The 17027-nt window shown below is 35.6% G+C and overlaps 1 protein-coding gene across 3 annotated transcripts in view; it reads left to right on the plus strand.

The window, feature by feature from the left end:
- LOC149788475 (SLIT-ROBO Rho GTPase-activating protein 3-like) overlaps window positions 1–12532 on the plus strand; it is a 241384-nt gene extending 228852 nt beyond the window's left edge. For all 3 annotated transcript variants that reach the window (XM_089974460.1, XM_089974459.1, XM_089974461.1), the window contains exon 19: window positions 1523–12532. In XM_089974460.1, coding sequence (XP_089830586.1) covers window positions 1523–2516 — 994 coding nt within the window. In that variant the 3' untranslated portion in view covers window positions 2517–12532. The remainder of the gene's footprint in view (window positions 1–1522) is intronic.
- Window positions 12533–17027: the final 4495 nt, after the last annotated feature.

Consider the following 17027-nt stretch of genomic DNA (forward strand, 5'->3'; position numbering starts at 1 on the left):
GAAGCACTATGATAATGTAGTAGCACTGAAATTCTTGGACTTGTTGAAAGAATTAGGATTACAAATTATATTTCATGATTGTTTTTTATTTTTACTGCTATCATTTGTTTTATATTCATTTTACAGAATTTCAACAACTTTATCTTTTATTGTTTATCTTTTAGTCTTTATGTTTACATTTATTTTGAAATGTTTTAAATTTTGTTCTCATTTCTTTATACATGTATTGTAATTTTAGTACTTTTCATTTGACTAGTATTGTGCTGGCATGCCATCTAAAGTAAAACATTATATATATTGATGCTACAAACTCGGTATTAAAACTTACTGATTTGATTAAATTGCAGTGATATAGGTTAACCTACCATTCACTCCCGTCATTCAGCATGCTTATAGGGTTCGTTTACATGTGTGACATCATCATGGCATAGGTCTGTTATCGTAATACCCAGGAAAGAAGTTGGATTCATATTTAGTTATGAAACTGATTTATATGGGTTTTTTCTGGAAATAGATAGCACATTTTAAAGGGTTAAATCAAGGGGAAAAAATAATGCATTGCATAGTAACTTGGAAATCTTGAAAGTGGGACAGCCTGGCCAGGCATTAACTATAGATAGTACAATGATACCTATAACACATGCAAGGCCCATACTACGGCCAACAAAGTTACAATTTCTCTTTTTATCCTTGAGAGAACAAAGCCATCAGTCTTTTTTTTACATTTTATAAAAAGAAGGAAAAAAATTAATCAGAAAGGGAGATTGTACCAAACTGTTGCTTCAGTTAGAATTACCTTGGTCACAGCATGGTCCATTACATTAATTTACTAAGCTGTCAAGGTGTTTCATAAATAAGAGAGACCATTTGCAGCATAAATTTTTAATCTTTCAGCACTGGGGTAAAACCTTTCGTGAAGGCATAAAAGATTTACACTTTCGTCAAACTTTTATTGCAGATGTGCTGTATAAAATGTAAATTGAAAAGCTAGGCGTTCTACAGTGGAGTGCATAATATACCTTCATTAAAGTTGTCAGACATTTTGAATTTGTATCACGTTCCTTTATAAGATACTTGTTAAGGATATTGGGAAAAATTATTTGTTTTTCTTGGCAAAATAGTTTATGATTGAAAACATTTAAACCTTTCAAAGGTGATAGATAGAATACTATGGAAGTGTGCAATTGTCAAATTGAATTATCTTCAGCACTTACACAGATTTACTTGTTTAAATTAGTTTTGTTTTTCCACTGTGATGTCACTGTTTTGGATAGTTTACAAATTTATGTGTATTTCATGGTGATCCAATGAGCAATCTTCATTTGGAAATAATAGTACTTCTTCCCAAATTCACAAATTTAAGAATTGACAAAAATGTCCATTTTCACAAAATCACAAAAGTTGAACCCCATGAAAATAAGTAAACTAACAGTACAATGATAAAGAGATACTCAGTTCAGGTTTTTGAACACTTGATATTTTCTTGAGGATTTTGTACACTTGATATTTTTTTGTCTTCTAGGGTTGACGACAAGAGAAGTCTGCCAGCAGAGGATGAAAAGAGCAGCTCAATGTCATCGCTCAATTTGAGTTTGAAGTCCTCACTAGACTCCCCACTGGAAAAATCTTTATCACAGCCAAACATCACAAGCAAATCTTCCGATTCAGATTCCATCATAGAGTCACCTCGTGCACATTGTAGTGTATCAGTGTCAGCAGAAGTTAAGTCATCAGTTGTGGAAGAACCAGCAATATCATCAAGTGTAGACCACCCAGAAATCAAGCGCCAGCTTTCCACCCCGGAGAGTACCTCCAGCCGTTTCAATGCATCAGACGATTTGAAAAGTATGGACACTGTGTTGGCAGAGATTTTGTCTGATGTAAGTGCACTAGAAAAGCAGCAAAAGTCTGATAAAAGAACAAGTCTTCCTACTTTAAAACACAAACCAACCGCCAAAGACACACCAGATTTAGTGCTAGATCTTCCTGAGGGATCGGACTCCTCATCTCCTCATGAAAGCAGTGGGCCGGACAGCCCCACACTTAGTGCTGCGGAAACTTTTGCTAAGTCTAACCAAGGAACTCTAAAGAAAGCCGACACCATGCCACGTAATATGTCATCAGAAGAGATACTTAGCTTAGGCCAGAAAGCACACTCTATGCCACGTAATGTGTCGGCCGAAAAGGCACTTCTCCAAGGGGAGGTGCTTATCAAAGGAAACCAACCACTTCTATCAACATTTTCACATGTTCCAAAAGGACCAACCATCATGTCAGCAAGTCTGCATAATCGTAAATTTAGTTTAGAAGAACTTCAGTTACGGATTAATGCTGTAGCAACAGGTCCTCAAACGACAATGACGACACCACCACCACCTATTGCAGAGAAGCCAAAGGTCCCACTCAAAGTCAAACCTCCTGTGATGAAAAAGCCAACTCGCTCACCAGATGTTCAACGCAGACTTAAGTCAACAGACTCCACTTCTCAGGATCAATCTGAATCTCCCAATACATAAAAATGACCATTACCTCCTCATGGTCATTTTTAATATAAAGTGTTATGAACATGAGTGGTCCTTTCAAACCATTTTACCAGAATACATATTATTCCATTTTCTTGTGTATTTGGCGTAGATGTGTGCATGCTGTTGTGTGTTTGGCGTAGATGTGTGCATGCCATATCAAGCTCACAATAAATCTCTAGGAGGAATATACTCTAAGCAATATTTTGAGTGACTGAAATTCAGTTTTGATTTTCCCTGACTGAAAATCAATATGGCCATTTGAAAAAGCCTCGGAGAGGTGGTTTTTTAATAGTTTTTATTGATGTGCAATACTATTACCGTGAAGGTGAGACCTACTGTTGTTGAGAGAATCAGGTGGCAGAAGGATATATATATATATATATATATATATATATATATATATATATATATATATAATTAGAGGGGGCTCTGTTCAGATTGTATGATCACATTTAAGCAGTACACTTAATTTACATAATATATAGGAATAGAGTGCTGTATTGGTGAAAGGAAACTTGTGTTACAGTGAAGTACATGAGCATAATGACCTGTACCACTGTATGATGGTAACTGATTGATTATAATAACTAAGGTTTATGAAGATTCCTTGGGTACATGAGTATAAGGACTTGTATGAACACTGATTGAACATGTGAACATATGATTATGACGATTCCTAGGGTACATGAGTTTAGAGGCTTAAACCACTGTAGAAACACTGATTGAACATGTAAAATCAGGATTATGACAATTCCTGGAGTTTTTGTTGGTGTTAAATGCACTTTTAAGACATAATTGGCTTTATCATATCATGGAAATGGGAGCTAAGTGCTTTTCCCAAGGACACCTCTTAGCAGCCAACAGGGCAGGTATTGAATCCGTAACCCTTGGATTACAAGTCTGATATTCTTCTAACTGAACTGCCATGGCTCCCTGACCACTTGGACCAATACTAATGTATGGACACTGATTGAACACATAAACCAAGTAAGATTTCTAGGGCACATGACCACTTGGACTGATACTAATGTATGGACATTTATTGAACACATGAACTAAGGAAGATTTCTAGGGCACATGACCACTTGGACCAATACTAATGTATGGACACTGATTGAACACATAAACCAAGTAAGATTTCTAGGGCACATGACCACTTGGACTGATACTAATGTATGGACATTTATTGAACACATGAACTAAGGAAGATTTCTAGGGCACATGACCACTTGGACCAATACTAATGTACTGACACTAATTGAACACAAAAACCAAGTAAGATTTCTAGGGCACATGACCACTTGGACCGATACTAATGTATGGACATTTATTGAACACATGAACTAAGGAAGATTTCTAGGGCATATGACCACTTGGACCGATACTAATGTACTGACACTAATTGAACACATAAACCAAGTAAGATTTCTAGGGCACATGACCACTTGGACCGATACTAATGTATGGACATTTATTGAACACATGAACTAAGGAAGATTTCTAGGGCACATGACCACTTGGACCGATACTAATGTACTGACACTAATTGAACACATAAACCAAGTAAGATTTCTAGGGCACATGACCACTTGGACCGATACTAATGTATGGACATTTATTGAACACATGAACTAAGGAAGATTTCTAGGACACATGACCACTTGGACCGATACTAATGTACTGACACTAATTGAACACATAAACCAAGTAAGATTTCTAGGGCACATGACCACTTGGACCGATACTAATGTATGGACATTTATTGAACACATGAACTAAGGAAGATTTCTAGGACACATATCCACTTGGACCGATACTAATGTATGGACATTTATTGAACACATGAACTAAGGAAGATTTCTAGGACACATGACCACTTGGACCGATACTAATGTACTGACACTAATTGAACACAAAAACCAAGTAAGATTTCTAGGGCACATGACCACTTGGACTGATACTAATGTATGGACATTTATTGAACACATGAACTAAGGAAGATTTCTAGGGCACATGACCACTTGGACCAATATTAATGTACTGACACTAGTTGAACACATAAACAAAGTAAGATTTCTAGGGCACATGACCACTGATACTGATACTAATGTATCAACAGAATACGTTCACTAAGGATTGTGAAGATTCCTAGGGCACATGACAGTAGTTACAGATGATACTGTATGGACAGTGATTGAACACATAAACTAAGGATTGTGGATTCCTAGGGTAGTAATGTTTTTGAGACCTTTTTGAAAGCTTTTTAAACAGTGCATCTGGACAGACAGATATTTATAATGCTACATGTAGCATATAATGCCACTTTTGAGGTAATTTAGTGAATTGTATTTAAGTAGCTCATGTTATATTATCTCTTTTAAGAAAAAGCATGTGCTTTCCTGATAGTGCACTCTGTTGCCCTGATGGTAAAGCTAGCCTTTTGAAAGTTCAACCATAAAACTTTAATTTGATTTTTATGAAGCAAATCAGTAATTCATTAAAATCAATTACTTTCTTTCCACATCATGCATTTCTGCTTTTAAACATTGTATGTAGCAAATGAGTAGCAAGAAATAGTGAGAGCAATGTACTGGGATTACTGCCCAGTGGTGAGCAGTGTGCTGGAAGTACTGTTAAATGAGTGAGCAGTTTTGCCCTAGAAAGTGATAGTATTGTGTTTTTGTTGCCCTAGAAATTGATAGAATTGTGTTTTTGTTGCCCTAGAAATTTATAGTATTGTTTTTGTTGCCCTAGAAAGCGATAGTATTGTGTATTTGTTGCCCTACAAAGTGATTGTACTGTGTTTATTGCCCTAGAAAGTGATTGTTTTTGTTGCCCTAGAAAGTGATAGTAGCGTTTTTGTTGCCCTAGAAAGTGATTGTAGTGTGTTTTTGTTGCCATAGACAGTGATAGTATTGTTTTAGTTGCCTTAGAAAGTGGTAGTATTGTTTTTGTTGCCCTAGAAAGTGATAGTATTGTGTTTTTGTTGCCCTACAAAGTGATTGTATTGTGCTTTTGTTTCCCTAGAAAGTGATAGTATTGTGTTTTAGGTGTCCTCATAGAGGGACAGTACCCTGCCTTATGTCATTATAAAGGGACAAGATTGTCAAGGTATTTTGAATGACAAGTGTTCATATTAAGTTTCATTTTAGGATGGTATATGTTTGGGGAATTATTTACATTTTTTTGAAACTGAACTTTCTTGGGAATCTTTTTTAATGATGCATGAAACTTGCATATGTGCACATCTGAACATAGCGGTTTAATTAATACTGGCTTATTTTCTTGTTACACACATTTGTGCATATCTGAATATAGCGGTTTAATTAATACTGGCTTATTTTCTTGTTACACGCATTTGTTAGTTAGTTAAATGCAGGAAAAATAAAGGATGGTAGTACAACTTTTTGAAAGCTGTTTATTTTATGAAAGTGTAGCCATAATCCTCCTTATATGAAATGCTGTATAAATCAAGAAATGAATATAAATCTTGAATGCCAGAGTGATATTGCTTCAGTCTGTCATTCATTCATTTAAATATTTTATATCTGGGAAATAAGTAACATAATTTTATGGAATATACATTTGCAGTAATAAATTTTGTATCAAGTTCCATATCATACACTGTATAATTAATTGCCTTGTGCTTAAACAAGTTTGGGAACAGTTCTTAAGTCACCTGGTGATGCCAGAAATGTCATGTATGAATTGTAGATAGCCTCATATATCCCAACATCATAATACAGTGGTCCCTAAAGCATAAGTATCATTTGATATAACAATTCACTACTATCTTCACCCTTGCTCTCCAACCATTCCGATTAGTGTAATAAGTTGTAATTCATACTAACTAATCATGGCATGACAATTTAAAAACCTATACTGTACATACTTGTATATTAATCAAGCCCAGCTGTAAAACAACAAAGACCCAGATCTGCTATCACATGATACACCTGGAGATCAGGGTCTATGCAGTTTGTTAGGAGTAGTCAGATGCTAATCTTCTGGGTCTGTGTTGATTACAGTTCACTCTACTTTTAAGTGAGTATATATGGTACACTGTTGGGAAAATAAAGGTAAACCAAATCTCTATTTTTAATCAATACCTTCATCTTCTTTCAAATGTAATTAGTTTACAAAAGTTCTGAGTAATTTATAGGAATAATGTCATACAATACAGGGTGCAAATACAATATAACCATGATAATAGAAATATTTTATGAGGAGGGGGGAAACATTTTTTCCAAAGAGAGATGGAAAGAAAAACAACCTCCAGTCATGTTGGAGCATGTGCCCTCATCACAATTCTGCAGTGAAGGAATGCTTTCTGTTTAATCACCTGTATGATTACTGCTGTAAGAAATAATCATTAATTTGACATAAATGAAGAAAATGATGCTTCGCATTGAAATACATTGCAGCAGAGGGTCTGAACGTTGCACAATTTGCATTTTCTGTTTCATTTTGCTTTCTGTTTTCTCATCTAGGTTATTCAGTTCAGTGTAATAAATTATATTCATTAATGTGTAATCACTTTTTTCTAGTGCAATGAATGTAAATATTTTTATATTAAAGTGCTTAATTGCATATTTAGACTCAGTAGGCATTGGTCATGCTTTGCATTGTAAGACTTGAACGTTGTACATTTTTATTATTCCAACCACTGTTACCTTTTATAAGATTCATGTCAGTCTTTCTGATCTTTTAAAAAGTTAAGATTTTCAAAATCTTGATTGTTCTATTATTGAAGGGGATAGAATGCAATAGCTCAGGATGTTGCTGTTATGTGCAGCTGAAATATGCTCTAACCATAGATTAATATCAAATGTAATGTATGTTTTGTCTGATTATCTAACAACTTACATTTGAGGCTTCCATCCTTTAAGTGTGGCGTGGTGTTTGTGGCAAATGGAACCAGGCTATTGTAATGAAATATCATAAAATATTGTGCCAAACAGATGCACCTGGCATGTAAAAATAAGGACTATTATGTCTCTGCACTTTAAGATACTTATCAATTTGGTCAGTCAAGATAAAAATAGAAATGTTACCCAGTTCACTCAAACTCTGGGAGCTAACACAGCATAGGCCAATGTCATTTTCCTACCAGAGTAGGGACACTTGTCTGAGCTGGAGCAAGTGGCATGGCACCTGCAAGGTATGAATGCTTCTATCTGTAGATATTGTGCGTAAAATTTGACTAAATTAATGTAAACTTTGCTTTCTTGATTGAATTCCATTATTGAATAGATATGCATCCAGTTCTAAGATAGGTACTTGTTATATTTTAATCCAAAGGAAGTGGGTGGGATGGAGTGGGGGCTTTTTTTGTGGAAAAGTGTGTTTATGAAGCAAAATATGATAATCACAGAATTTGAAGGCTGTCTCAAATCCAAACCAAGGAGTTAATAACGTTGCATAAAAAGAAGTAGAGGCCCTGGATGGCTGAGTGGTCTAAAGCATCCACCTTTACCAATCGTTGACATCTCATCTCTAATCTCAGGCTCTGCCATTGTGGGTATATGAGAAAGCTGGCAGTAGCTTTCCATGAGTAATAGGTTCTAATCCGAGGTTTGCCAGGTTTTTCCTGCACCAGTTGTACTGACCACTGTATATAGCCTATCTTGCATTAAGGAATGTATTTAAAAATAAAACGAACAGCAATAAAAAAAGTACATCTCCATATTCCATAATAATCTTGACATTATTAAAGGGGCTTAATATGATTTCTGGTGTTAGAATTTCAAGTGTAAGTTGACTTTTGGTGCTCAGTTAGGTTTTGGGACAAATTATCTAGAGAAGTCCATGAACTTTTGATTGATGAATCTTAATTCTGGCATGTCTTCAGGTAAGGATTTATACCCACCTGAGTGGGCAGAAGTTGATTGGTACATTTGTTAAGTAATAATTCATGGACATATATTAGGGTATATACAATTCCTCATGTCTGGCTGGTGACGACCTTCTTTGACTGTTGCTTGACACATTTCCTGGTGATCAGCTACAGATGACTGGAAACGTACCCTCAGTGACCATCACCTGACACTGTCTGGGAAATGACTGGTCAGATGATGTATACCATAATGGAAGTTTCTGTTCAGGGAACTGAACTCTTAATGAATTAAATTTCATTGACTTAAATCCAGGTCTATCCAAGCAAGATCACTAACACATTTTGGAAGGTGGAACTTGCTACTGGATATTGGCTACAGATGCCTTCTGTACCCTGGACACCTCTCTTAAGGGAGCTGGTGATTTACCCAAATTGGGAAGTGCTGGGAATGGATGGAGTCTTCCAGTTATGAACAGGAAGAAACATGTCCTGTCTTCCTAACCCTATAAGCACAACACCTCATATTTCCATGAATACAAATAGGACAGTTGTCTATGCTCAAGAGACACATAGAAGTGAACCCTAATTCTGAGTTAATATGGATCCTATCTTGGACCTTAAAAAAGAGGCAAAACAAGTAGTATGACCCACTCACCTCTTTGACCTTTGACTTCTATGACAACAGCATCATTGACCATCAGCGGTAAGATTTTAAATATATACATTATATAGTCAAATCTGTTAAAGAGACCCACTCATTTATACAAACTGTAGTCTGTCTACCAGTCTACAGCTTTTAGGATTTATATCTGGTTGGATGATAGATTGGGCAGTGGTTGATTGGATTGCATGTTAAGCGATAGGTTAATGATATATATGGGTTATATAGAATTCCTGTCATCCAGTCATCCTTCCATTCACCCATCCCTCTGTTTTTCACACATTCATGTGAACATATTGTGTTGTGCTATTTTTTTTTTTATGGTTTGTTTCCAAGATGTGAGCAAATAGCTGCTCTAGGTTATCCCCCATTTTGTCTGGTTTCTAAATGTCATAGTGTATGAAATGATTTTGTGAATGCAACTAGTGTTACAGTTTTTATGGATTACTGTGAAATGTACAAAAAACGGACATCATTTGCAATTTGACTTGGTGCTGGATATAATGTACGTTGTAACTTTGTAACTGGTCTCTGTTTGCATTAGATCGCCATGAATTATTAATTAGGGTCAGAAGATGCAGATATTGATAAAAAAAATTTGTAATTATTCTAATTGTTTTGCAGTTGAATGGAATGTGTCTTGTGAACACAACTAGGTTTGTAGCTGAATCTGAACACATCTTCTGGTGTAGTTTTGATGGATTGCTGTGAAACTTTGTACCTATTTTGGCAGCATCTGAACATGGCTGTGCTCCATGGTGCATATTGACAAATCACAATGCTTCATGGTTCATACAATAAGTCCAGAAATTTTTGGGTTTGCTTTGAGAAACTTGTTGAAAAGGTTTTCCTGAACTTTTGTGTATCTGAACAAATACAGAATGTTCCTACTGAATAAAAACATATTACAGTAGAGGTGAGCTGATTAGTTAACCTGTTCTTTCTTTAGTTCTTATTCCTATTTATGCAGGAACATTTTGAGAATGTTCAGTTGCAGCAGGTTAAAGAGAAATACTTTCAGAAACCTTGGAACTGGTTGAAAGGTTCTTGAAATAACAACTCGGGACTGGATGAACCTCGTGCTTCAGTGATTTACCTAAGGGATATCACTCTGTTCAACTTACAACTGATGCTATATATGACAGTCTTCTGCGCCTAACCAATCGTGCAGTAAATGATGCATTTCTGACTTTGGATTTTGTACATTTTACAATTATCTGAAGTATGACATATACTTCCCTGTAAGAGTTATATTTGATTTACATAATGAGTTCATCTTAGAGACGGATTTAAAGGCTACATTGTTGTGTAATCAATCCAAGATGTGTTTACTAACCGAATCATTGTGCCTTCAGTATTTGCAAGAGTTATTGCCTCTCTTGACTTGCAACTTGGCTCAATTACTTACACAGTTGTTTTCATTTGAGAGAACCCTGTTAACTCACGATAGGAGCATATGTGGGAGAGGGGGGAGTGTATTTAGGTAACTGAATTGCTCACCATTCCTCAAGTTATAGAGTGATGTCACTGTGTTCTTCTAGTCATTGATTGGTAAATACAAGAATCTTCAGTTATAAAGGTAGTCTTCTACTGGCATAGTATTTAGAGAAAACTTATTTTTAAAAGGAATGGTAAGGTGTGAGTATGTGTACAAGAACTTTGAGATTATTGTGTTCACTTTAATTGTGCAGAGTTTGGGCCATATTAAATTATTATGTGAGCTATTATTTCACATATTATTACAAAAATGTTAATAACCTATATGTCTTTTGTCCAAAATGTTTCATTGTATGCAATTAGAACTGTGCCAATTTGTGGCACCATTTAGGTATAATATATTACATTTCACTGAATCATTTCTTCATTCAGTTTTTTTAAAAGTGTGGTAATATTTATAATGGTCAGTTCACTTAACATTATGTCATAGTTCTTTATGGACTTTTAATTTAGTATACACAACAATTCTATTCAGTTTAGTAATTTTTCAGTTTCAAAGAGCAGTCATTATGGTTTTATTTGTTCTACATTTTTTTCATTGATAGACATTCAACTTTTCATTGTTTAATTACTTGAAAGCTATAGAAGAAATGAAAATCCATTAAAAACTATTTTGGCTCTTCATTTTATATTGTATTAATCAAGCCTGCTACCAATTCTACAGTTAATTGACTATATAGTTAATGTGATTTTTGTATATTCAATTTTTTTCTCTGTATTACATGACAATTTTGTTATTTAGGCAGAGTCATGTACAATAGTTAAAAATAACCCCTTGTATCTAACATGAAAATAGGACAATGTGTGTAAGCACTATCCAGACTATCCTGCATGTATTACTGAATAACATATTGACCTGTGTAGTGAGCAAGCTGAACTGCAAAAGGATGTAAACACTGATATGCCAGTTGATAATTACCCAGCAGAATAATGTCTGCACAGTTTATTATTCCAGTTAAATGACATAGACTTTGACATGCTGGAGTAGTATGTGATGGCACATCAGGGTCTGTTATGTTTGTTGTGAGTCTTAGAAATGGACCTATACAGTATAATATGCTGCATTAGGTTCTATATACAGACTTATGCTAACAGACAATAAGGATATAGTACTGAACATAATAGGATTATAAATACTAAAACCTTGACACCAGAACATAAAAGTGTCCTAATTGAGGACTTTTATTTGTGTTCAGCTGCATGTGTAATGACTAGGATTATGTCTCTTACTATATGTACTCATTTATTAGCAAAGACCAGCTGCAAACAGCACAGACCCAGTTCTGCCACCACATAATGTACTGTCAGATCAGTTTGTGCTGTGTTGTTTGTTCTACTGATTACCTAACAAACTACACAGATCCAGATCTGCCTGCTCATTATGCAGCCGCAAATCTGGATCTATGAAGTTTGCAGCTGGATCTGACTTGTGGAAAAAAGTATATACAACAATATAATATAATATTCTTTGTATGGATTATATGCAGTGTTTTTATCGAAATGATCACTCCAGATATTGAATGTTAATACGTTTCTTGGTAGGGATTAACTACAGTGATCATCTCTTGATGATCACTCCAGATATTGACTTTTAATATATTTCTATTTAGGGAATATCTACAGAGTTTATATCAAGATGATAATTCCAGATATTGCCAGGAATTATTTACAGTGGTCATTTCTAGATTCTCACTACAGATATTGCCAGGAATTATTTACAGTGATCATTTCTAGATTCTCACTACAGATATTGCCAGGAATTATTTACAGTGGTCATTTCTAGATTCTAACTACATAAATTGCCAAATAGTTTTCTTGTAAATACTTGTGCATATGGTAGATATGATTAGGAAGATTTGCATACAGTTTGTATGAGAACTTTTACAATACAGTGTCCAAATGTGTAGTTCTTGTACAGTGATTTGTACAAATTGGATAAGTTACATCCCATATACTATCTTCCATGTACATTTTACAAACACAGTAAACAAACATAATAAAAAGTTAAAAGAGGATGTGTTTTCTTATAATTGTAATCTGCCATACATAATAAGAATAAAACGTTTCAATTTCAGAATTGTTGGTTAGACATGGACGTCAGACATAACATCTCATTGTAGGCAGTCTTCCATAGGCCACAGACATCAGACTTAGAATCGCATTGTAGGCAATATTCCATAGGCCACAGATTTGAAATCTCTTTGTATGCAATCTTCCATAAGCCACAGACATCATACTTTAAATCTCATTGTAGGCAATTTTCCATAGGCCACAGATCTCAGACCCAAAATCTCATTGTAGGCAATCTTCCATAAGCCACATACATCAGACTTAAAATCTCATGTAGGCAATCTTTCATAGGCCACAGTCATGAGACTTAAAATCTCAATGTAGGCAATTTTCCATAGGCCACAGTCATCAGACTTAAAATCTCATTGTAGGCAATCTTCCATGGGCCACAGACTTGAAATATCATTGTAGTCAATTTTCCATAGGCCACAGTCATCAGACCTAAAATCTCATTGTAAGCAATCTTCCATAGGCCACAGACTTGAAATCTCGTAGGCATTCTTCCATAGGCCACAGACATCAGACTTAAAATCGCATTGTAGGCAGTCTTCAGTAGGCCACAGACTTAACATCTCATTGTAGGCTGCAGTTATAGTAGGAATACACACTGTAGCAAGCAAAGTGTGGAGTAAAACTTACCTTGGACAGAAAGAAGCCTTCTGTTAAAATGCAAATCAAAGTAATTAAGATACTCATAAGAAAAAAATACCTTGAATGCAGGGTTAAATGATCTGCTGTGTTCCTTACATAGCTTTTATTTCCATGCCATTTTGTCAAACTTGTACTCAGTCTCCTTTAGAAAATGTATTTGCATATTTATTTATCTCGTAAAGGGTAAAGTACACTGTGTTAAACCCCTTGCAGAATTAAATGTGAATGAGGGGGGATTTATTACCTCTGCTGGTTTTCTGTTAGCCATCTGTCTGTTAGTACAAATTTGTTATCACTACTCCTCCTTAGCTACTTGCATCATTGCCATGAAACTTGACACACACACACACATCCCAAGGTGTGGTTTAATCGAACTGAAATTCTGCTACTAGGGCATCAAGTATCGCTGTTTTAGTGGCCAACTTGAACATCTTGTTATTACTCTGAACCGATGGTCATATCAACATAGGGTTGTCACTAAAACACCTATTGTAATATTGTTGGGGAGGGGGATCAAGGAAATAGATGGACAGCTCAAAAAAAGTATCATTCACTAGATCTAGTGTACTGTAGTGTTAACAAAATGATGCTTTCACCACAAATGTTCCTTCAGGTTTATATCTTCTCTCATGTAATTTTTGTCGTCAAAATATGTGCCAGTGTATAGAATGACGTATATAACAGACGTGATAATTAAAGCATACTTAAATGACATGAATAAAAGCAGGTGAAACCCAGCCTTAATGTCCAGTTAATCAGGACTCACATAATCACGTGTTCAAATAATTATATTTTGAAAAAACAGTCTTGCACAGAAAAAAATGATTTCTTGGTTACCAAAAATGGTTTATGGTACTGAATTTTGTCAACTAAATCTAGGTTTGTGTTTTACATACAAGTAATAAATATAGTAGTGGCACAGTTTGAAGTGAGATGTCGACAAGTGTCACATGGTTTGGGGGCAAACGTTTTATGTAGCCACAGTGTCATTGTGTCATGTATATTATTTCAAAATCCAGTTGATAGAAACTTGAGAGACAGATGAAAATTTGTGATGTCAAATTCATAAATATATATAATTGAGAAGAAAATCTGATAATGCCAATCTGAATAGGGATTTTTTCAATGGAGTTGGACTGTGACTACTATGTGAACATGTACGGGTGAGATGGACATTGATTTGCATTCAGCATCAATTATCATATAGGGCTTCAATGTACATTAGTTCCGTTTTGTAACTAACTGACTTACCCTTATTAAATACACTTTATTATTATTATTATTATTATTATTAGTGTTGTTGCAATGGAAATCAGATGTCTATGAGGATGACAGCTGAGTAACGGTATCATCTATCAATTCGCTTTGTGGAAAATTGTCTGGTATGAAGAGGAAATTAAACACATTGAGACAACTTTAGAGAAATATTTTTATTAGTATTGGTTGCATGTCAGTCAATGACAGTTTATATTGGAAAAGGAACAATGAAACAGTTTTCTGCCAGTGAACGTTTAACTGTTTTAAAATTTGGGCAGAGTGTTTGCTTGATCTTTTGATCTTTACTGGAATTTGAAGTGTTAAATGTCATTTTTCTGCACACGATAAACATTGGAAGAGTCTCGGATAAACCTCTGACCCATGGGAAGCTTCTGGCAAGCTTACTTACATAACTAGCTGAGACTCGAACTCACACAGAAGTGAGATGTATGTGATCTGTACGGGTGAACCTTAAACAAATCCACCACTGGAACACACAGTTCTTGACTGGAACAAAGATGAACCACAGCTACTGCAAGGGCGATTTTATCCCCTAATTATAGTTTTTGGGGACACACTTGGGAATTTCAGAGTTTGTCATGAATATTTATTACCAAATTTTGAAGAATTTAATAAACATTCTTGAGCACCCTTAAGTAGAAGTCGAATAGTGAGAAGAGGTCACGTTCCACAATCAACTGCAAGAAGAATAAAAATTTAAATTACCAACTTTATACGAATAAAGAAAAATGCTTGAAGCACATGAGTATTATATCAACCTTGGAGAAAAATGGATACAATGAAACTAACGATGTGGTCAGTCAGTATATAATCAATCGTAGTTTGATAAGGGGCATATAATTAGTTGGACCGATACAGTTTGGTGCAATATTTATCGCCTTATCTGATTTCGACCCACGAAATCCTTTAATTCTTTATATTTAGGGGCGTTAATTCTGAAGCAGTCTCTCAAAAACTTGTGTTAACATCACCTGCCATCTTCGTATAGCCAAGGTTCCGATATGATAACTTTATCTACACTTTGGCGGATCCAAGAGATATTTCAGTGCTTTGTCCTAGCGACATCTACTGGATTTCATGAGTTTCCTCCCTTAATATGTAATGCCAGCTAACCAGTAGAGTGTAACATCGGTACGTTGTACATCGGCCGAAAATGTAGGAGGCAACTGACCTAAAAAGGAAACTTGGCAAGTTTAATACCAAAAGTAACCCTAACACGTACCAGAATGAAGTGCATTTGAGTGAAATTCATTTGTACAAACACAGACCGGCAGTGGAAAATTCTTATTTATCAGTCCATTCAAAGTGTGTGCTCACCTCGATCATGCAGGAACAGTGTTCAATACGAGTAACTTAATTTTGATTGGATTCGGTGGCTTGCCGCCGCATCCAATAAAATTTACAGACCGAAGCAAAGAAATATTTGCTCCATACGCCAAGGTGTAGAAAGGGTTATTATATCGGCTAGCGAAGATGATCACGTGCAATAATGACATGTCTCTCTTCCTAACATTGTGTTAACATCACCTGCATGTAACTCTTCCTAAAGACGGTGGTGTCTGATTTCATCCTCTGAATGTATACATACACTGACAAAGTAACGAGGTTTGAGAGAAACCAACATGTTCTGCACCTATAAAAGTTCCGTCGTTTTTGTTTTACACTGGTACAATGTTTCAGTTGTTTAAAAACAAAAACCGAGACCTCTGATTTGCCACATTCGATGGGCCCCGAAAGGATCTGTTTTTGTCTGGCGACATATAAAAGTTGCATATTGGAAAAATATGGAAGCCATAAATGATGCATTTTGGGAAGGAAGCTTATGGGTGCAAGGTTATTGTCATACTGATCGAGTTAAATTGTCGAGACATATTGTCGATGACATACCTCTGACCTTCCATAAAAGTAAATTTTAAACTATTTTCATCAAGTAAATGAAATTAACTTTAAATTGACATTGTGAGCCTTTTTGTAGCTTTAAAGATTGTGTAAGGAATATCTGAGTGAGAAACCGTGGATTTCCAGGATACCATTGGAACAGGAGAAACCTTAAGATTCTACTGTTTTGGCATATTTTGATTTAACAACTCACATGTGCATGTAAGGTTCCAGATTTGCTGCGATACAAGGCCAGAGAGAGAGAGAGAGTGTGTATATTTTTAATGTAGTTTTAAAAAAAATTAAGTCATATCGCTACAATGTCTGCAGTGTGGCAGTTAATAGTGATATCTAGCACTGAGGCATCATGGAGCATCATGTCCCACCCAGTCACATTATCCTGACACCAGGTAGACCCGTCATAACACTGACCTCTTAATGCTGATAGCCAGAGAGCTTATTTGCACGCCATTCATTTTGTGAGAAAGCTTGCCGGTAGCTTCTCGTGGGTCGGTGGTTCTTTCCGGGGTTTTCCCGGGTTCTTCCTCCACCATTAATACTGGCCGCCATGTATGGCCTATCTTGTGCTGAAAAATGGCGTTAAACCCCATAACAACAACAATTTTGCAAA

This window comes from Sinohyriopsis cumingii, chromosome 11 (assembly GCF_028554795.1).
Source record: "Sinohyriopsis cumingii isolate HCF-2022 chromosome 11, ASM2855479v2, whole genome shotgun sequence".
NCBI classification, from domain to species: Eukaryota; Metazoa; Mollusca; class Bivalvia; order Unionida; family Unionidae; genus Sinohyriopsis; species Sinohyriopsis cumingii.